The sequence below is a fragment of the Rhinolophus sinicus genome, chromosome 5 (assembly GCF_057876585.1).
Source record: "Rhinolophus sinicus isolate RSI-liver-muscle chromosome 5, RSI-T2T, whole genome shotgun sequence".
In the NCBI taxonomy this organism is placed as follows: Eukaryota; Metazoa; Chordata; class Mammalia; order Chiroptera; family Rhinolophidae; genus Rhinolophus; species Rhinolophus sinicus.
In genome coordinates, this window is record NC_142505.1 from 45,512,603 (window position 1) to 45,536,274 (window position 23,672).

Here is a 23,672-nt window from a genome sequence, read left to right on the forward strand (position 1 = left end):
TCTCGAACCGATGTTTTTGTCACATGTAAGAATGGTCATGCATATCCAGAAACTGACCCCAGCACATGTGTTTGATAATGAAATATATATGTGCTTGTTTCTGGGAAAATTCATTATCTATTTTAGGAGATTTTGTAAGATGAGGAAAAAACTACAAAAAGATCATTTGTAGTTAAACTATATCTCTGGTTTCAAACATAGTCATTTTTGTCTCCGTTTGATCTAGAAAATTTTTGATCCCCAAATTGGGAGTGGTTCCTCTTCATCCAAATACTAGATTTGTCCTGGAAGAGTTATATAATGTTGTGGGTTTAAATGGGTTGTTATTTATAAGCAGAAAAGCAAGACGGTTTTCTTTAACAATAATACAATTATCTAAGCCAGGAAATTAATATTGATATAATACTATTTAAAACTCATCTGCAAATTTTATTAAAATTTCTCCATTGTCTCACTAACATCCTTTTTCTGGTATAGGATCAACTAGTGTCCCCACACTGCAATTGATAGTAATGTCTCCTCAGTCTCCTCCAGTCTAGACTGATTCCTCCATCTCTTTCTCATGACGTGGATACTTTGGAAGAGTATGTACTAGCTAGTCATTGTGTAGTGTCCTTCAGTTTGAATTTGTCTTGTGTTTTCTTATGATTAGATTGAGGTTATGTATTTTTGGCAATAAGAACTTGGGGGTGATGTTGTAATTTTCCCAGGATATCTTAAGTCCCCACCTGTGTTTGAGATTCTGAGGGCAGGAGAAAAGATGGATATCTCAGCTCAAGCAGAGGGAGAGGGAATTCACCCTTCTTCTGCCTTTTGGCTCTATTCAGGCCCCCAAGAGATTGAATGGTGCCCACCCACAGTGGGAGAAACCCTTTGCTTTATTCAGTTCACCAAATCAAATGCTAATCTCTTCCAGAAACACCTGCACAGACACACCCAGAAATACCATTTACCAGCTCTCTGAGCATCCTTTGTCCAGTCAAGGTGACTCATAAAATTAACCACTACATGGTATAACACAAAATTCAATATAGACAGTAACAAATTGAAAACAACCACACTGAAGACGGTGAGGGAGAAAAAAAAATGAATGTAAGTAATTTTGGAAGACATTTAACTAAATACTATAAGACTGAAGACAAAGATAACTACATAGATAGCGTACAATAACTAATAGATTTATATTTTTTATTCACAGATCTGAACTTACATTCACTGAGGAAGAATTTGACTTTATACAAAAATATTTCTATCTAAGAAAAGAAGGACAAACCATAACCCCGAAATATTCATTCATTCATTCATTCATTCATTCATTCATTCACTCACTACTCACTTATATATTAATCCAATCATTTGAAATGATCTAATCAGCCAGGTTTTGACACATACCCAAGAGCAAATAATCATCCGATACGTAACTTATGAAACAGAATGCCAACACAGGGTTCCTCAAAGCACAGATGTGCAGAGAAGACTCACCATTGAAATTAACATTGCGGATGTACTTCAGCAACTTCCTGCCCCCAGCTTGCTCCATCTCTGGACAGACCCCCCGGTAGTCAGCACAGAGGTCCTTGTTCATGTGATGCAGGGCGTGAGCCATAGCGTAGACAGCGTCGATCACGAACTGAACTTTCCCCTCCTGCTCATAGTTGGAATCTTTCCCTATTCTCTCCTGTCCTGCACATTAAAAGAAGAAACACACACAAAGATCAGGGTTGAGTAGAATGTCTAAATTTGCATTTACTTTCACCTGTGACTAAAGCAAACAACGCTTTGAGGACTGCAATCGTGCAAGCCGCCACACGTCCACATGTGAATGTCATGTCAGGTAGTGTTTGGTATCGGGCTTTGGAGCCCATCACACTCACCTTTCCAACTAGTAGTGGACAAACATTAGAAGCAGAACTCCAAGGATCACAATGACACCTTTGTCATAAGCCAACACACTATTCAAAGCATAGCGGTCGCCTAGAATGGAGGGAGTGCTGGGATTACAATCTGGGCTGCCACATTCAGATCTTCAAAGGTCACTTACTGTAGAAAGGTGAGAGGCCAAAAGGAAAATGATAGAAGACAGCAGAAACTCCACACAGAACTCCTTACCTTCTGTACACCTACTCCACCTCCTGTGTTGCCTGTCTCAGTTCCTGGTGATACTGGCGACTCAGATACTGAGGCTAGAATAACTGGTGACATCTTTCATTCTTTCCTGTCTTGCTCTCCCCACTCTCAGGTGCCTATACCTAATGAATAGCCACGTTCTATCAACTCTACCTCTGAAACACTGAGCTGTTTTTGTCATACTACCAATGCCCCATTTATGCACATCTCATCTCCTGTCAGGACGTGATGCTACATATCTCCTTTCATCTCTTCATTCCTGTGTCTTCATCTTTCCTACTACAGAGCAAATCACCTCATCTCCATGCTCTGTCCGGATCCTTCAGCGGTTCTCCATGGCCCACAAAACAAAATCCAAACCCTTTCCCCTGACGACTGAGGCTGTTCATCACATTGCCCCTATCTGCCTAGGAACCATAAGAGCTGACATTGATTAAGTGCCCCCCACTGTGTTGAAAGCTTTGCATACATTTTTTTTTCATCCTCACTTTGTGAACTAAATACTATTTATCTTCATTATCCTGATGGGAAAGCTGAGCCTTATAGAGATTAAATCATCTTTCCATGGTCATTTACAGTTAGAGCAATGACAGCTCAAGCTCATCAGGCCCAAAGCTCACATCCGTTTCATTCCATGGGCCCCACCCCACCATTTCCCGACATTTTTGTTGTTGCTGTTGTTGTTGTTTTTGTTCCAGATGGGTATGGCTACCTTTTTCTGAATATGTAATAAACTAATGTTAAACTATCTTAGCAAACTCTCTACTTTGCCAGAAATGCCCTTCTCTCTTGCTTTTGCCCATAATTTAATTTTCTTTTCATGACACAATCCAATCATAGCCTACACTTAGCCCTTCAATCACAATTAAAGATGTTTATAAAACATTTCAACTCTATCATAGAATTAACAATAGCACTCTGTTTTAATGCTCTAACAGTTGGCGTCATAGACTTTTTCTTTCCCTTTTTTCTTATATTGTTTCTTACATTCCCAACACTGAACATAATATTTAATGTCTAGCAGATTCTGAACAATATTTGTATTAAATTATGCATTCCTGTAGTTCCAGGAACTCTCTTTAGACCTCATGTCCCTCTATGACAAATAATTATCCACAGACGGCATTTCACTTTCACAGCAATACTTCCCAAATTGTTTTCTATGGCACATTTGTGTAGTGAAGAAACAGGAATTCTACAGCCCAAATCCCTTCCCCTGCAAAAAACAAGGGTTCCTTATAGCCACTGAGATATTTTTAGATTTCTTTACTGAGAGGCTTTTCCAGAGCATTTAATATAACAAGAAGTATAATCTCCGAGAAAAAAATTAAAGAATTTTCCAAATTTACTTGAGTTTGTATTTTTCCTCTTCAGAGCACACCTTACTATCTCACACAGCAGACACTTCTTTGTTTTATATGTATCTCATTAAAATACCAATCCACCTTCCACTCACTGATTATCACTTGCCCTAGGCCTTCCTTTCAGCAAGTGGAGAGTGGGATTTTTCTTTAAGATAAAATTCATCATGAATTCATACTGCTATTTCCCATTCAAATTCAGGACTATAGGGTTTTTTCTACCCTCAACACTCGCACACTTCTACCTCCTTCCTTTCATGAGCAAAACCCTGGTTCCTAATGACTCCTTTACGATTGTTTTCATTCACCTTATTCCATGATATGCAAGTGACATTTTCAGAATAACAATCACATCTATCAGTCTAAAGACTGTAATGAACAGCCCTGTACAAATATGTGCTGGTAAGTTATTGTCTGAGTATTTTGGCGATAGATTCTGAGAAATGGGTTTGCTTTGTTAGGCTGGAAACTCACGCATTTTCGCTAACTATTAGCAAATTCCCCTTTAATGGGTTTGCACCATTTTGCTTTCTTACCAGCAAAGAATGAAAGTGTTCATTTCCCCAGAGCCTCACTACCTGAGTACAATGTCAAACTTGGATTTTCTTCAATCAGATGTGTGAAAAATGCTACCAGTGTATTGTTATTTGCATTTTGCTTATTTTAGGGGAGGGTGAATATCTTTGCATATGGTTAAAAGCCATTGTATTTCTTTTTATGCAAACAGTTTATAATTGAGCCAATTGTTATAAAAATTTGTTGGTCATTTTTTTTTCTCTATTTTTAAAAGCTTTCTATTAGTTAAACATATTAACTCTTTGAGGTTAAGTTGCAAGTATTTTTCCTAGTTTGTTATTTTATTTGTTTTACTTTATTTAGGTATTTATTTTCCAAATAAAATTACATTAAGTTAAAAAACATGTTTTTCTAAAAAAAAAAAAAAAAAAAAATCAGTGTATTTTTCTTATTGCTTCTGAATTTTCAATTATGGTTGGAAAAAACGCGCCCACTCTCAGAGTACAGAAGATCCCATCCATGTTTTCTAGCAGTGTGCAGTATGAGGAATCAATTAAAAATTTATTTTTTCATATAACGATTCAGTTATCATAACATATAAACATTTATCTTCTCTCACTGATTTGAAGTGCTTCCTTTATTATATACTAAATTTTCATATGTAATTAGGACTATTTCTGGATTTTAAAAATCTATTTAATTGATTGGTGTGTCTACTCATGTACCAAAACTGGAGTTTCACTTATAAAAACTTTATGACATATTTTAGTAACTAGTAGAGTTAGCCCTTTTTCTACCATAATTGTTCTTTTCTTTTTCAAAATTTTTGTTTATGTAATTTTTGTTTATGTAAGCTAATTTTATTAAACATTTTTCTAGCTCGAGAAAATAAATGGTACATGTATTGGGTTTATGTTGTGTTGACAGTGACCTTAGCTAGAACAGAAATCTTTATGACAGTGAGTCTTCCTATCTGTGTTTTTCTATTTGTTCAAGGCTAGTGTTGCTTCCTTTAATAGCATTTAAAAATTTTTCTGACACAGGATTTGTTGCAGAAAAGCGGCGAGGACCGAGAAACCCAAGCAGCTCCCAGAGGGCAAGGAGAACACAGCTTTATTACACTAGTGGGCCCAGTGGGATTGTTCCCAAAGAACTGAGCACTGATTGGGGTCAGGGGCTTTATTTTATAGGATCAGGCCTCCGGGTTGGGGGGAAATCTGGCCGGGGAGCCAGGGAGATCCATCCCTAACAGTTGTGATCCCTCAACTTTGTTTTGACAGGGAAGCCTCTAACTATGGTGCCTGCGGGAGTCATCTCCGATAAGGTTTGGGAGGAGGAGGGGGACAGAGCTCTTATGGGGAGCTTGCCGGAGATAGCTCCAATAAGGGGGAGATGGAGCTCTTGGGGGGGGGGGCTGCAGGAAAAACCGTCCCAACAGATTTAGTGTTTCTTGGAAAATTAGCTGAGGCATGTCATTTAGTTTTGCTATTACAAATATGATATTTTTTGCTATGCATCTTCCAACTGGGTTTTGGTTGTATACACAAAAGCTATTCCTTGTTTTGTTGTGGTTGTTTTATTATTTTAAAACTATGATGAACAATTTTAAGTATAGTGCAAGGCTGAAAGAAATTTATAGTGAACCCATCTAGATTCTTACATTAAAGTTTTACTGTACTTATTTTATAAGGCAATTCATTTTCTAATATTCATTTTATAACCTGCTACTTTACAAATTTCTCTTAGTTTTTATAGTACTCACAAAAGGCAATCCTGAGGCATTATGACCATTCTAATATATGCTATGAAACGGGTTCAGACTAGTAACTCAAACAAGCGTTTCTAAACTGCATTCACAAAGACATTTATCTCAGCAAGACTGTCTTGGAAAATAATTGCAATATTTTAAATAATGAAATATTTTATAATTTGTGAAATATTGCAGGATTTTTCCCTCTCTTGGATAGTAACCAGGTATGTTAGTATACTAAAGGCTCTGAGAAGACCTAAATAATACATTTATCTTTGGGGCTACCAGGACCTGAAAAATAGTAGCCTTATATCAAGAAAATCAGAAGTGGCAAGTTCATTAAAAAAAACACAAAAAAACCCACAAAGTTTATCTTTATTTTCTCTACTGTGGCAGACACAACTGTCTGACACTTCAGAGTCTCTGGTTACTCATTTACCACCCCACTTTTCCTCCCTTAACAGAAATCTGGTTTTCTTCAGACGTTGGTAGCTGCCTGCAGGAGTGACAGGTTCTAGACCTCTCTTGAGCCTCACTGAGTCCATCTTGATTTGTCTAAGCCAGTGAAATTTCCTCTAAAGGGCTCATTTAGGAAGAGGCATGGGACACAATTCTAGCCAATGTGATGGAAGAAAAGTGTCTAGTAGGGAACTCCGGAAAAAGTTTAATCTTAAGAAGAGATGGACACTGTTGTATATCAAAGGCATTATACACACACACACACACACACACACCCTGCAGTTACTCTAGTTTGTGGTCCTGAGAAAAGTACATAGCATACAGATAACAGCAGGACAAAAATGTGATAGGGATATGAAAAAACAATTGAGCTATGAGTTAGCCAAATATTTTCCAAGTTTATTTGAACACTATACGACTTTACAACATCCTAAGGGACTAGCATTAAGCACACTCTTCCCCCGACCAAAAGAAAAAAGAAAAAAAAGTGAAATGCAGTTTTAGGAAATATTTGTAATATAGATTGAAGTAGAAAAAAAAAAGCATTTTAATTCTTAATTAAGGGCTCATTCTTTTAATCTTTCTGATGAACTGAGATGTTATATTCCTTCCTTGTATACAAGTCATCCTTTTCATCCTGTTTCCCAGGAAAGAGTCTGAGGTTAAATAAAATGAGGTGAACTCTGAAGCATTATCTTTCACTTCTCCAGCATGCAAAGAAGCTTCCCTTTTGAAGTCTCCTGATTTTCTGCTCCATTGTTATTTTTACCCAAAGAGTACAGTATTTACCTTAAAAATGCACACTCTTCTAACTTTTTATTTATACATTGGGAGCTGCACTACACAAGAGTAACCCACAAACTCTTTCACTACCAGAATTTCTAGTATTCAGTCTGCTGGTGAGGTTTTCTCTTTGAGAGACCTGCTTAATTTGCCCATTTTCATACACCACTTTCTCAGAATATATGCCTTAGTGAATATGCATAAGGCAATTATTAGGGGGAAAGACAGAAAATGCAAGAAAATACCGATTTGAAATTATTTATATAAACAATCCCATTTCAATGGGGAAAGGCATTACACACACAGAAAAAGAAAGATAGTGTGAGAGGTAGGCCAGAAACAAATCAAACAGATTTGCTAATGCAGACTAAAAAACATACCAGAAAGTTTTAGCAGATGTGACCAGCTGGCCCAATGCTTATCATATGTTTCCAAGGGAGTGAAAAATTGTAATTTTTATTTGGATTTCAAACATTAATGGAAGTTATTTCGTTTGGGAAGACCTCTCTGAAATCATGCTTGCGCTGACGGTGCTTTTAAACCTGGCATTAAACAAATTTTAGTTTATTGAATGTAGAGTCTCAATCTTAAATATTTCCTCAGGCTGAAGTTCTGAGTGTTACTGTATATAATTAACTAAAATACTAATGCTTGGATCTATTGCCAATGATAAATCCCCTAATTAACAGGAAAAGAATATGTCACAGGAGATTTGAAAATAGAGTCAGGGGCACATTTTGGTTGTAACAAAACTAGATTCTGGGTAAAGAGGATACAGGGACAGCAGGGTGGCTATCTCGGAGTGCTAGAAAATGTTACAGGGTTCTGGAAAATGCTAAGCCTTATTAAGATGTTACTGCATCCCCTTCTATAATTTAAAAATAAATGCATACATAAGTTGGTTTAGTGGACTTGTTTCTTCTTCCCTTCATAGATATACATTTCTCTTTATAAGATGGAGGTTAATGGTAAAATAAAATTTTGTGTCTGTGGGAATTTACTCTGTTGCCATCCTTTAATGTGACATTTATAGAATCTCAGAGTAAAAACCCATGGCCTGCAAGAAATATCAGTGGAAGGAAATTCGGAAGACCCGGATGAGTCGAAATGTCTATAGTGTTGTGGTGTCTCTATTTGTACAAGCAGCTGAGGGAGAATTGAATATGAGCAACTCCTGAAAAGAACGATGGGGTGGGTTCCGATCAGAGTGCTGCTGGCAGTGTGTGCTCACTGTGTATTCTCTGTGCATCAGGTTCTGTGCTAAGCACTTTTGACAATTTAATTTTTAACCCTCACAACACTCTCTTGGGAAGGTACTATGGCCATCCATTCCCTGCCCCCCGTTACTTCAGGACACACTATAAACAATTAGCTAAATGGTTCCTTCCATGTGTGCACATGGAAAGCGATGAACTGGGATTCACCCCCCCCTTTAATTCTTTTCAATTTCAACATTAGTTTTAGAGTCAACAATAATTGCAAAATGCATACTATTCATGATTTTTACACCCTCTTATCCCCACTGAATGTTTTCCTAGAATTTCCTGCAAGGAAGAAATGGATTTGTTTTTCCCAACTTTTCCTTGAATTGAACAGTTAATATCCAGAGAAATCACCAAAAACCTGGCAGAGGAACAAGGAAAACAAAGCAAAAACGTCAGATGATTTATCAACCGATCCTCCCCTTGGACGACCAAAATTTGACTGCAATTGAACCATTAATATCCTATTGGTCTGCAATGCATGCACACTGAGTATTCTGTGAAAAATTCAAAAAAGAGTTGTAGCAAGGGAGAAAAATAAATGTCTAGCCACACCCTCACATTTCTAACCATTTTCTATGCAGGATGCTTCCTGGATAGCTACTTGTTCGTCAAATTGAGTTTTCTTCTGCAGTTCCATTTTCAGTTTTCAGGTATGTGCAACTAAAAATATATGCAGTGAGTAAACAAATGTGTGTGTGGTGGGGCAGGGCGGAGTGGGGGGGTAGGTTTCATACAATGCACAGAGGGCATGGGATTGAAAGGAAGGAATGTTTAGCACCAATGTTCACACACCCCCAAAATGCGGAAGGTGTCCTACAGGACTTTCTTTATTGCCAAGAGCAGTCTGTGCTGTAGGTAAGACTAGCCAATTCAAGGAAGGTAAGATCAGTGCTTCTGAAACACACAGCAAAACTTGCTATGACAAACAGGAAAAAGATATGGTTGCTGAAAGTTCATAGATTCAGTTTCAATTTCTCACAAAGAGTTTTCTCTTCTCTGATTACTTAAGCTAAATTTCTGTTTCCACAGTTTTGGTTGCTTCTTTTATGCAAACTGTAAAATCGTTGGTGAAGCTTTCTTTCCAGAACTGACTTAAAGATGAAAAACAATACTGCTATAGATGTCTACCTTCTTAATCCATTCTTCAGCCAGAGCCTCTTCAACAATAGAGTTCTGGCCTCTGAAATTCTTTGTATGCTACTCCAGGAGTCCTCAGGTTGAAATTTGGGAATATTAATGAAACAATTTATTCAAAAGTGCATGTATATAGCAGATGCAATAACATATGTGTGCAATCATCATCCATAGCTGCTAAAACTATGAGTTGGGAATTTTATAGTGAATAGACCAGGGTGACAACACTGGAACCATTGCTTAGTCTTCCTTTCTTCTGTTTTTCCCCCTGCCTTTCCCCTCCCCCTTTCTCTTCCCATTATCTGCCTACTTTTGCTTTAGATGTTAGCAAGTTTTCGTTTTAATTTAGAAAATGCTATTGTATATGTGTGTATGTGTGAGAGAGAGCATGTAAAACTAAAAACTTCACAAAAAATTAATTTTTCAGAGTAAAAATAAAAATGGCAGCATAGCTCCTTTGCCCCTTATTGTCCCCTTCCCAAATATAACCATTCTCACTTCTCATCTTAAAATCACACAAATTTATTTTTCTTTTTTTTTTTAAATTTATTGGGGTGACGCTTGTTAGTAAAATTACATAGATTTCAGGTGTACAATTCTGTATTACATTATCTATAAATCCCATTGTGTGTTCATCACCCAGAGTCAGTTCTCCTTCCATCACCATATATTTGATCCCCCTTACCCTCATCTCCCACCCCCCACCCCCGTTACCCTCTGGTAACCACTAAACTATTGTCTGTGTTTATGAGTTTCTGTTTCTCATTTGTTTGTCTTGTTCTTTTGTTGTTTTTGGTTTATAGAGAACCATGTGATTTCACTGATATGTGGTATATAAACAACATTTTTAAAAAAATGGATTTTATGTTTCTTCTGACATAATGTAATGTACAGTTTTACTTGGTAAACATTTTTTCAAATAAATAAATGGAACACCACACAGAGAAGGAAAAAAAGAGAAAAAGAGAGATAAAGAGAGAGACCTAAACTTGATCAAACTTCTGGATCAAGTTTCTGGATTTACTGACTAATTTACAGAAAATACAGAAATTAGGAAACATGTAAGTCGATATTGCAGATATGCAAAGAGCAAAATCTAAAAATAGGAAATTCTACAAAAATAGTAATAAGCTGTTTTCTTAAATAATTGACAAAAAGTCAAAAAAAGAGGAATATTTTTAGATTAAAAATAGACTTAGATATATAAAAAAACGTAGTGACTATGGACTTTGTTCAGATCCACATGTAAACAAACCAATGGCATAAGGACATTTGTGAGAGAAGTGAGAGGCTGATGATAACGAGCGACTGTTGGTTTTGTTCATGTGTGTGTGTGTTTTATTTATACATATATTCATATATACAATATATATAATATTTAATTAAAATATATATGTTATACATATATATATATATATATATATATATATATATATATATATATATATATATATGTTAGTTAAAGTTTATTGGGTTGACAATTGTCAGTAAAGTTACTTAGATTTCAGGTGTACAATTCTGTAATACATTATCTATATCATATTTTGTGTTCACCACCCAGAGTAAGTTCTCTTTCCATCACCATATATTAGACCTCGTTTACCCGCTTCTAGAACCCCCGCTCACCTCTTACCCTCTGGTAACCCCTAAACTATTGTCTATGTCTATGAGTTTTTGTTCCTTCATTTCTTTGTCTTGTTCTTTTGTTGTTTTCAGTTTTATATCCCTCATATCAGTGAAATCATATGGTTCTCTACTTTTTCTGTCTGACTTATTTTGCTTAGCATTATAATCTCAAGATCCATCCAAGTTGTCACAAATGATACTATTTCATCTTTTCTTACCGCTGAATAGTATTCCATTGTGTGTATATACCACAACTTCTTTATCCACTCGTCTATTGAAGGACAGTTTTGTTGTTTCCATGTCTTGGATAAAGCTGCAATAAACATTGGAGCACACACATCTCTATGGATAAATGTTTTCAGATTTTTTGGGTAGATACCCAGGAGATGGATTGCTGGGTCATATAGTAATTCTATTCTTAATTTTTTGAGGAACCTCCACACTGCCTTCCATAGCGGCTGCACCAGTCTGCATTCCCACCAACAGTGTATGAGGGTTCCTTTTTCTCCACAGCCTCTCCAACACTTGTTACTATCTGTCTTGTTGATGATAGCCATTCTGACTGGGGTGAGGTGATATCTCATTTTGGTTTTTATTTGCATTTCTCTAATGATTAGTGATGTTGAACATTTTTTCATATGTCTATTTGCCATTTGTATGTCCTCTTTGGAGAAACGTTTCTTCAGGTCCTCTGCCCATTTTTCAACTGGGCTGTTTGTTTTTTTGTTGTTGAGTTGCATGAGTTCCTTGTATATTTTGGATATTAGCCCTTTATCAGGGGCGCAGTTTGCAAAAATCTCCTCCCATTCAGTTTGTTGCCTCTATTTTGTTGATAGTTTCTTCTGATTTGCAGAAGCTTTTAAGTTTAATAGATATAGTACCATTCATTTATTTAAGCTTTTACTACCCTTCCCTTTGGAGTCAAATTCATAAAATACTCTTTCAACCCAAGGTCCATAAGTTTAATACCTGTTTTCTTCTATGCAGTTTATTGTTTCAGGTCTTACACTTAGGTCTTTGATTAATTTTGAGTCAATTTTAGCACATGGTGACAGAGAGCAGTCCAGTTTCATTCTTTTGCACGTGGCTTTCCAATTCTCCCAGCACCATTTATTGAAGAGGCTGTCTTTTCTCCATTGTATGTCTTTTGCTTCTTTGTCAAAAATTATCTGTCCATATTTATGTGGGTTTATTTCAGGGTTCTCGATTCTATTCCATTGGTCTGTGTGTCTGTTTTTCTACAAATACCATGCTGTTTTGATTATTGTTGCTCTGTAGCACAAGCTAAAGTCAGGGAGTGTGATGCCTCCAGCATTGTTCTTTTTTCTTAAGATTGCTTTGGCTATTTGGGGTCTTCTGTGGTTCCATACAAATCTGATGATTTCTTGTTCTATTTCTTTAAAAAATGCCATTGGAATTTTGATGGGGATTGCATTAAATCTGTATATTGGTTTGGGTAATATGGCCATTTTCACTATGTTGGTTCTTCCAATCCATGAGCATGGAATGTCTTTCCATTTCTTTGTGTCTTCTTCAATTTCTTTTAAAAATGTCTTATAGTTTTCAGCATATAGGTCTTTCACATCCTTAGCTAAGTTTATCCGTAGGTGTTTTATTCTTTTCGTAGCAATTGCAAAAGGAATTATTATTTTTCATATCTTTTTCTGAAATTTCATCGTTACTATACAGGACTGCAACAAACTTTTCTACATTGATTTTGTAGGCGGCAACTTTACTGTATTTGTTTACTGTTTCTAATAGCTTGTTGGTGGAATTTTTAGGGTTTTCTATATGGCATCATGTCACTTGCAAAGCGTAACAATTTAACTTCTTCATTCCCAATTTGGATGCCTTTTATTTCTTTGTCTTGCCTGATTGCTCTGGCAAGGACTTCCAACACTATATTGAAAAGGTAAGGTTATAGGGGACAGCCCTGTCATGTTCCTGATTGTAGACCAGGGGCTTCAGTTTTTCATCATTAATTATGATATTAGCTGAGGGTTTGTCATATATGGCCTTTATTATGTTAAGGTATTTTCCTTCTATGCCTATTTTATTAAGTGTTTTAATCATAAATGGATGTTATATCTTGTGAAATGCTTTTTCTGCATCAATTGATATAATCGTATGATTTTTGTCCTTTATTTTGTTTATGTGATGTATCACACTGATGGATTTGCATATATTGAACCATCCTTTTGTCCCTGGGATGAATGCCACTTGGTCATGATAAATAATCTTTTTAACACATTGTTGCATTCTATTTCCTGGAATTTTGTTTAGGATTTTTGCATCTGTATTCATCAGAGGTATTGGCCTGTAGTTTTTTGTGTGTGTGTGTGTTTTCCTTACCAGCTCTTGGTATCAGGGTAACGTTGACCTCATAAAATGAGTTAGGGAGTATTACCTCTTCTTCAATTTTTTGGAAGAGTTTGACTAGGACAGGTATTAGATCCTCTTTGAAGGTTTGGTAGAATTCACTAGTAAAATCACCTAGTCTCAGACTTTTGCTTTTGGGAATGTTTCTGAAGACTAATTCAATTTCCTTACTGGTGATCGGTCTATTTAGATTTTCCAATTCTTCGTGATTCAGCTTAGGAAGGCTATGCTTCTAAGAATTTGTCCATTTCTTCTAGGTTATTGAATTTGGTGGCATATAGTCCTTCATAGTACTCTTGGATGGTCCTTTGTATTTCTGTGGTATCCGTGATAACTTCCCCTCTTTCATTTCTGATTTTGTTTATTAGTGTCTTTTCTCTTTTTACCTTAGTGAGTCTAGCCAAGGGTTTGTCAATTTTATTAATCTTTTCAAAGAACCAGCTCTTTGTCACATTAATTATTTTCTATTCTCTTTTTGTTCTCTATTTCATTTAGTTCTGCTCTGATTTTTAACATTTCCTTTCTTCTGCTGACCTTGGGTTTCATTTGTTTTTCTTTTTTCTAGTTCTTTAAGGTGTAATATGAGGTTATTTATCTGGGATTTTTCTTGTTTCTTGAGATAGACCTGTAATGATATAACTTTCCCTCTTAAAACTGCTTTCGTTGCATCCCAAAAATTTTGGTAGAATGTATTTTCATTGTCATTTGTTTCTATGTATCTTTTGATCTCTCCTCTAATTTCTTCTTTGACCTGGTTGTTCTTTAAAAGTATGTTGTTTAATCTCCACATATTTGTGGTTTTTCCTGCTTTCTTTTTGCAGTTGATATCCAATTTCAAAGCCTTGTGATCAGAGAATATGCTTGGTATGATTTCAATCTTCTTAAATTTGCTGAGGCTAGTTTTATGTTCCAATATATGGTCTATCCTTAAGAATGTTCCATGTACACTAGAAAAAAAAAAATGTATACTCTGATGTTTTAGGATGAAGTGCTCTATATATGTCTATTATGTCCATTTCATCTAATGTGTCATTTAGGGCTGCTATTTCTTTATTTGTTTTCTGTTTGGATGGTCTATCCATAGCTGTCAATGATGTATTTAGGTCCCCTGGTATACTTGTGTTTTGGTCAATTTCTCCCTTTAGTTCCATTAGTAGTTGCTTGGTATATTTCGGTGCTCCCTATTTGGGTGCATAAATATTGATGACTGTTATGTCTTCTTGTTGTCTAGTCCCCTTTACCATTATGAAATGTCCATCTTTGTCTCTTGTTACCATTTTTATCCTGAAGTCTGTTTCATCTGATATTAGTATGGATACACCTGATTTTCTCTGGATACCATTTGCTTGGAGTGTCGATTTGCACCCTTTCACTTTGAGTCTATGCTTGTCCTTGTAGCTAAGATTTGTCTCTTGGAGAGAGCACATGGTTGGGTTTAGTTTTTTGATCCAATCTGCTACTCTGTGCCTTTTTATTGGTGAATTCAGTCCGTTTACATTTAGGGTGTTATTGATATGGGAGGATTTCCTATCATTCTATCTTTGGTTTTCTGGTAAGACTGTTCTTCATTGTTTCTTTGCCTTTTTGTTGTTGTCTATTATTTCTGTGTGGTGGTATTCTATGATTTTTCCCTCTGTTTCTTCTTCTATTATGTTATATATTTCAGTTCTGGATTTTTTTTTTTTTTTTTTGAGTGGTTACCCTTAAGTTTATGTAAAAGAAAGTTTGATATTTAGAGTATTCCATTTTCTTCAGCATGCTTACTTTCTCCATTCCCTTATTCCGGTTCAGCCTTTACTCTCCCCCCTTTTATGTTTTGATTGTCACAAATCATCCCTATTTATGCTGGTCGAATAGCCTCCTTCAGGATTTCTTGTAGTGCAGGTCATATATTAGAAAATTCCCTCAGCTTCTGTATGTCTGGAAAGGTTCTTGTTCCTCCTTCATATCTAAAGGATATTTTTGCTGGATATATTATTCTTGGCTCACAATTTCTCTCTTTTAATAGTTTGAATATTTGATTCCACTCCCTCCTGGCTTGTAGAGTTTCTGCTCAAAAATCTGATGACAATCTAATATAGGTTTCCTTTGTAGGTTACCGTCTTCTTTCCCCTGGTACCTTGTTGATTCTTTCTTTGCCATTAATTTTTGACAGCTTCAATACAATGTACCTTGGAGAAGGCCTGTTGGGGTTGAGGTAATTAGGTGTTCTGTTTGCTTCTTGGATTCGAGGATCCAGTTCTTTCCACAAGTTTGGGAATTTCTCGTCAACTATTTGTCTGAATATACTCTCTGTTCCCTTCTCTCTTTCTTCTCCTTCTGGTATGCTCATTATTCTTATATTGCTCTTTCTGATGGAGTCAGAAAGTTCTTGTAGAGTTCGTTCATTTCTTTTAAGTTTCAAGTCTCTTCTTCTATCTGTGTCATTCTAGATTTCTATCTTCAATGTCACTAATTCGTTCCTCCATTGGTCAACTCTACTACCTAAGATGGCTATTTCATTCTTCATTTGTTTTATTGAGTTCTTAATCTTCAGAAATTCTGTTTTTTTAAATTTCAATCTCTTTGGTAAAATGTTCATTTTGTTCTTTGATTGTGTTTCTGAGTTCATTAAACTACCTGTCTATGTTTTCTTGCATCTCTTTGAGCTTTTTAAGAACTGCAATCTTGAATTCTCTGTCATTTAAGTCACATATTTCCATGTCTTTAAGTTCATTTTCTGGAGACTTTTCATTTTCTTTCTGAGCTGTCTTTTTACTTTGGTTATCCATGGCAATTAATGATTTATTATTTCTCTTCCTAGTCATCTATAGGAGTGGGTTCTGCAACAGACTGATAGAAAGAGATCTTTCTTTTGTTTTCCAGCGGGTGTTGGTAGAATGTTTTATTTTCTCTCTGACTGCAGCCTTTTATTCTTTCTCACACTGTAGTGTTATGTTTACTCTGCACTATTCCAGTTTCTCACACAATGGGGGGATTCCCTGGAAGGCGGGCTTCTCCTGTGTTAACAGTTCGCCTGGGTTATAGGGCACCGCATCCCTGTGGGTATGTGGAGAGCTTTTGAAGTTCCAAAGCTTTCCTGCACAAGATTCAGAGCCCATGTATTTCAGCAGCTCTGTTTACTCCTGCAGGGATCTACACAGATAGGTGGGGACAGGGGCAGGGTGGATTGTGAGAGGTGGCCCAGAACAATGGCAGTGACCATCACCACAGCCAGTTCTGCTTCCATGACTCCCTCCCCTTTGCTGGAACTAGTTGGGCTGAGATTCCATGTCTGCAGACCACAGTTCTCAGAACTGCAAACATTCTGTTCTTTTGATCTGACACTCCTACTGTTCCACTTCTAGCACTAGGCAGGTGGGGGCAGGCTGAGCTCTTGGAGGGTAAGAAGGGGGCAGCTAGGCTCAGTGTCTAAAGCTTCCATTCTCTGAGTGGGCAGTGAGGGCTTAAATCACTGTTTTCAGCCTCTTCCCTCAGTCTTTGCTCTGAGGCCTGTGCCGTGTGTGTTGGGTTCAGTCATGTTATATGCTGTCCCCTCAGCCCTGTGGGCTATAAGTGGAGCCCTAGCAGTCTGAGTTCTTCCTTTTCGCACAGCTGTGGTAGCTGTGGAATGCAGCGAGTTCGGAGCACTGAGCTAGGTCTGCGTCCTGAGCCCGCGTGTCCCCGTCTCCGCACTTCTCCCTTCCCTCCTCCCCTGCTGGAGAAATTTGCCCACCTTTAGGTGATTTCAGTAGTGGGCCTCTTAGTCTTGCCTCTCTGCTGTGCGGGGAGTCCTTGGTGGAGTTATAGTTGTTCAATTTGTTGTAAATTCCAGGAGAGATTTCAAGAGGCTCACCTTACACTGCCATTTTTATGATGTCCTGTTATACATTTTTAAGAGCACTTATCTCTTGGAGATATACACTGAAATATTTTTAGAAAATTAAAATGTTGGGGTTAACTTTAAATTGGCCAACAGTAAGAAAAAACAAGTGTGGGGTACATGTGGAAATAAACTGTCCATATATTGAGTACTTTTGAGGTTCAGTGATGGATACATCATACTGTTTTCTCAGTTTTTTGTGTCTGTTTGTTTGAAAGATCACATGATGCTAACGAAAATAAAAGAAGAGGAAAAAAGAGTAAGAAGAGAAGGAAAAAGAAGGAGGAAAAACAAAAAATAGCAAAAATAACATTGAGATTAAAAAAAAACAAACATGCAGGAAGGCACTAGAGTAGATGAAATTAGTTGCATTTAAATGACACCTACTATGCACCAGATACCCTAATACAGACACGTGAAACTGATATAAATACAGAACCCTTTCATTGTATCACATTTAACAGTTCCACTCAAATGCTGCTGTGGAAATACAGATCTCCCATCTCTCATCTCATGTCTCATAGAATGATTCTGCCTCCAGATATTTATTATGGGGCATACATACTACAGATGCTATGGCATATGGACAGGGTCTTCTGACTCCCATGGTCTAACATCTCTTCCTGGAAGCACAGCAGGCATGTTGTGGGGATGGAATGAACTCATCTTACTGGCACCATGACCCTCTACCTTCTGAGACACAGAGAAAATGCATAAGGAATTCATCCCATTGGAGGATTCGAAAGGACTTCTCAAAATCATTAGTCCAATTAAAGCTCATATAAAAAGAAAAAGTCACTGTTTAACATCATTTGAGCTCTGTATCCAGTTCTAGTGACTATAAATAAAAAGGAAAAAACACACACATATGCACTGAACTCCCCAGAGGCAATCTTGTGTCTTAAATACTGTTATATGCCCAGAACCCAAAACAGGGTCTGGAATATAGTGGACATCCAGTAAATGCATGTTTAATGAAGGATGAAAGAATGAATGAATGCCCTAGAAAGGGAATTAAAATAATGAGCAAGTAGCTTCTGCAAACGGGTAGAAAAGAAAGGTTACAATCCTTCACCTTGATAGCTGACAGCTGAGATGGAGAGTTTAATTCAGGTGACAAGATGATGGTAGATGAAGATAGAAAATAGCAGCAAACACCAAACCCTGACATTTGGGATTATTTTCTTAAACTGGGTTGTTATATGGCTAAAGACTCTACTTATCATTGCCTCCCATGATTTCAACTGAGTTATTTAAGTAAAGATAGAAAGAATATTCTGTTTGCTTTTTTTTTTGAAGTCAAGATTAATTTTACACTAAACAAACAAACAAAAATACATATGTATACATACCTCTTCACATATACTTTTGACAACACCTATACTTTTTATCATTAGTCATGATCATTCAAAAAATAAAATAGGTTTCTTCATATTAAGTCCTAACAATATTCATAACTAATGAGAAATATAATTGATACAATTCTCTACCAAGAGGTTTTGAAGGTTCTGCACGTCTTAGGAATGTCACATCCCACCCATGTTATTGCACTGCTAACCAGACAAGAAAAAAAATGTTAACTGCTAACAAGTTTGAAAGTGACAGTTCACCAGTCAGCACAAACTTGATACCGTGTTTCTCCAAAAATAAAACCTAGCTGAACCATCAGCTCTAATGTGTCTTTTGGAGCCAAAATTAATATAAGACAATGTGGGGGCAGAGCCCCAGAAAGTAGTTTCCAGGCTCTCGGCCTCACATAGACAGGTGCTGGCTCAGGTAGTAAATGGCCATCAACTGTGATTGCATGGCCATCAGCTGTGGCTAGTTGGCCGTCAGCTGTAACCAGTGAGCCATTGGCCACTAATATAACTGCTGTGGCTACACTAGCAGAGAGAGAAAAATGGGGGCTAGCAAGAAGATGGTGGCTGAGCCTGCAAGTGGCGCAGTGAGGGTTGAGAATTGTGTGGCTCCTGTTTCTCCAACCCAGCCGCCAGCGAGAGCGTAGTGGTATGACTCCCCTACCTATGGCTCCGTGGGTGTTCCTTTTTGGCCTCACCATATTTTGCGTTCTTGTATGGGGAGCGGGAGCAGAGACCCCGCAGGTCGCCCCGCATGACAGACAATAAGACCAGGTCTTATATTATCTTTTGCTCAAAAAGGCACATTAGAATTGATGGTCTGGCTAGATCTTCTTTTCGGGGAAACACGGTAATTTGCCTGAAGAGCAATTAACCACACTCATGCTACTTGGGGAAGGAGAATAATTAAATGGTATTGAGTGGAACCCTCCACAGAATAGTACTGAGGAGGATTCTTGATGCAAAGTATTGAACTCCAGGCTTAGTTTAAAACACATGTTGCCAATATGATTTAATTGGGGGCAAAGTCCTTCAGAATATCAACATTTTGAAACCAATATGTGATGGCATTTCTATCTCTCCTATAATCAGCCCAACCATTGCACAAGAACAGGCGTTAGGAATATGGAGGCTGGTTTCAGACAAAGCTGGGTTGAAATTCTGCCTCTGCGTGCATTATGCTTGTGACTAAAGGGAAGTTATATAATCTCTCTGAGCTTGTTGTTTCATCTATAAAAAGGTAGTCATTATGAAAGAGAAACTTATAATATTCCCCATGTGGCTAGATACTATGAGGAAAAAAAAAAAAAAGAAAAGAAAAAAACTGTGTATCACTTCCAATGCCTCCAAGCCCACAGACAGAACAGACTACAGAATCAAGGTCAAATTTCATGTTACCGCTACTGGAATTGATCGCTTAACTCCTGGGCTTCATTTCCAAAACTCACCTGAATCTTCATAGACTCAAGTGACCGTGCTCCTCCAGACCATTCTCAGAACTAAATCCTTCATGCTTCTCATCCAAGCTTTACTGGACACTGCCCACTGGACAAGCCTCTCCGATGACCCTTCCCACATTCACATGTCAATTTTTCCCTTGCACAAACACCAACTCCTATATTCACACATCCTGCGACTGGTCTCTTAGGCATTGATCATTCTTCAGTACAACCGTACCCCAGTTTTCAAATACATCCGTAACCAAAACATTGATGTTTCCTCTATGTCTCCGAGACTGTTTCTGATTAGCCTATTCATTTATTCTATTCTTTAGATTCTGAAGTGTGGTGGCTATGTGCGATGTCAGAGGGGTGGTAGATTGGGAGAGGGGGTTATCACTTTGTGAGGGGTGTAAATGTCTATTACATTGTTTTGTACACCTGAAACTAATAATAATAAAAATAAAATGGGGGAAAAAAACACACAAAAATGTTAATGTTTCCTGAGAACACTGTTTAAACCTGTGGCTCTATTATGTGGAGATTTATTTTTTTTTTCCTTGCATAACTTATGCATCTCAATGCCTTCTTATTCCCCAATACCACTTGCATTTTCTAATTTATTTTTCCCCTTGTAAAAAACTCTTGCTCTTTTGAGTCTTAACCACTATAGGTCTTGACTCATTTGTCAAGAACTCTGAAGGGTCTGAGGTTTTACCATATCTGCAAGCCTACAATTAATCCTGCCACAGTTTCATGAATGTTGGCAGGAGACATGAGACTCATGGGTCAGAAACAAGGGTTTTATGTCTCATAGCAATAATAGTAGCGGACATGGCAGTGTTTTCAGGCTCTGGTTCCCCAACCCCCAACCCACACAGGAGAGGAACTTAGAGCTTAGGAAACCTAGTCATTTATACTGACAGTAAATACAAGGTGTGATAAAAAAAAATACAGTGAATGTTTAATTTTTTTAAAAAATTACAATAAAAGACACATTGCTTTTAACACCCCTCAAAGTACGCCCCCTCGCTGCAAACACACTTATCCCATCATTCTTGCCACTTTCTGAAGCGATTCTGGAAGTCCTCTTTTGTGAGTGTCTTTAGTTGCGCTATTGTGGCTGCCTCAATGTCCTGAATCATTTTGACTTTGGGGAGCAGCCAGACATTGTATGGTGCCAGATCTGGTAAATAAGGTGCATAAGGACACACTGCAATGCAATGTTTTTATTTGACAGAAATTGCTATACCAGAAGTGATGTGTGACACAGAGACTTTCCATTGTGATCACAAAATACAGTGAATGCTGTTACCAAGTAGCATCCAATGGAAAGGCAAGGGTCTTCAATATGGGAAGTAGTGCAGGGAAATTAAGTCACAGTGTGTAACAAGTTTGAACTTGTTTGGTACAGTCAGTCGGATGTGAATTATGGTTGAGAGAAGATGTGTTTTAAATTGTGCCATAAATCATCCTCCATTGTGACAACACTCTGTGTCACACATGGCTTCTGGTATACAGACATTTCTGTGAAATAAAAACATTACGATGTGTCCTCATCCACCTTATTCACCGGATCTGGCACTGTGAGACTTCTGACTCTTCCCCAAAGTCAAAATGAGTCAGGATATCGAGGCAGCCACGACAGTGCAACTAAAGACACTCATGAAAGAGGACTTCAAGAACTTCTTCTGGAAGTGGCAAGAACGATGGGGTAAGTGTGTTCGAAGCGAGGGGGAGCATTTTGAGGTGATTAATGACAATGTATCTTTTACCATATATTTTTTAAAAATTTAAACATTCACCATATTGTTTGATCACACCTCATATGCCTGAACTTTACTGTGAAGAGACACTACCCCTATCTTCCAACATAATTTGCTATACAAAACATCCTTGACAAGATGGTCTGGAACAAAGGTAGGTAGTGTCTATGCTCATACGTGCAGAAACATGAGAAACCCATGGAGAATTTCCTTCCAACATTATTCACTCTTCTCATTACAGTACCAATCTCTGAGTTTGAGGCCCATATCTCCTCACTTTTTCCTGAGTAATCATATTCATTCCAATGACATTATCACCTACTGATAAACCTATACTTTGTAACTTCAACACACACTTCTGAGTTCTAGACAAATACACTGAATTGCCTGCTTAACTCTTCTAGCCTAATGTCTTATCGGTATATTGAAAACTAAATGTGTCTAAAACTAAATAAACTCTTGCCCTTTCTACCTTCCAGATCTTGCTCACCTACATACCTGAGAACTCCTGCAGTGGCTATATTGTCCCCCCAAATCCACTCATCACCATTCTCTATGCCCTGAGAAGCTCACTGTGATAAGACAGAATCAAAGAGCTCCCTTGCCTTTTGATATCCCGTTGGATTGGCCAATGGGAGTCACTGGTAGGAGACTGGAGGGCAGGAGAATGATTTGGTCTTATTATTTACCCGTCTGGCTCCCTCCTTGTCAGGTAGACTCCCTTTGCAGATATTCTCCCAGGATTCTGCCCACTACTACCACCTCTGCTTGCACTTGCAATCTAAGAGTGTGGATGGTTCTTTGTGTTACTAGGCCAGAAACATTGTGCTATCCTCTGCTGCCTTCTTAAGGAACTCCTCTGATACCTTTGTATATTGTCTTCGATGAAATGCTCTTTAAATAATCCAGTTTGCATGAGCCATCATTTCCCACTTGGACCCTGACTGCTACATTCAGCTGTGTGAGCCAGAAATGGGAGGAGGGGGCCGTGACTGCTTTCATTCCCCAGATCCAACTCACGACCAAATTACAGAGAGTCTGATTCCCAAAAACAGCTTATAAGATGTTTAAATCATATTTTCCTAATAGCTTAAAGTTTTTATAGGAAAAAAATGGTAGGCATTATTTATTTCTTCTTAAAAATATGATGGCAATCCTTTTGTGCCATGAGGTGCCACTTCCATGAATTACAAAGCACAAATTACATGAATTACAAGCACAAAGCAAGATGCTTTGGTTCAAATCCCTGCTCTGCTAGACACTAGCCAAGTGACTTTGGGCAAGCCACTTAACAAACGTTTAAGAACTTTGCTTTTATCTTTCTCTTCGGTAGACTATAAATATTATCAGGTCTGTCAACTCTGCTGAGTTGTAGGGATGATCAAATGACACAGGCGATAGTAAAACAATTTAAAGACTCTTAAAATGCATCTCCTAAAAAAGATAAATTAGTACCTAAGCATATGGGGGGGGGGGGGGCGGAGAAAACAACACCACCAAAACAAACTATTCAGTCTTGCATGTTTTCTAAGAAATACAAATCAAAACAGAGTTAACATTTTAGTCGTTTTGCCAGTGGCTGTGTAAATTAGTATAGTCCTTTCTGAAAACAATTTGACAATATACTTCAATTATCCAAAAATATTAATAGAATGAATCTGCAATGTTAAAAATAGGCACTGCCTCCTATGTGTCAGGTACTGTATTAAGCACTTTGCATGTATTCATTCATTTAGCGCTTCTTAAAATGCAAATGAAACAAAAGTCAATCAGGTTATTATAATCACTTACATTTCACAAATTAGGAAACAAGGCACAGAGATGCAATGGCATTTATGCTAGTCTTC

General features: G+C 37.5%; 1 protein-coding gene across 10 annotated transcripts in view; it reads right to left on the reverse strand.

Annotated features, from left to right (window-relative positions):
* The window catches only part of GRM7 (glutamate metabotropic receptor 7), an 820,225-nt gene that overhangs the window by 271,116 nt on the left and 525,437 nt on the right, over positions 1–23,672 (reverse strand). For all 10 annotated transcript variants that reach the window (XR_016021304.1, XR_012489707.2, XR_012489705.2 and 7 more), the window contains exon 6: positions 1,483–1,683. Coding sequence is in view for 5 of the 10 variants with exons in the window: in XM_074313055.2 (XP_074169156.1) it covers positions 1,483–1,683 (201 nt within the window). In the remaining 5 variants the exon portion in view is untranslated. The remainder of the gene's footprint in view (positions 1–1,482; positions 1,684–23,672) is intronic.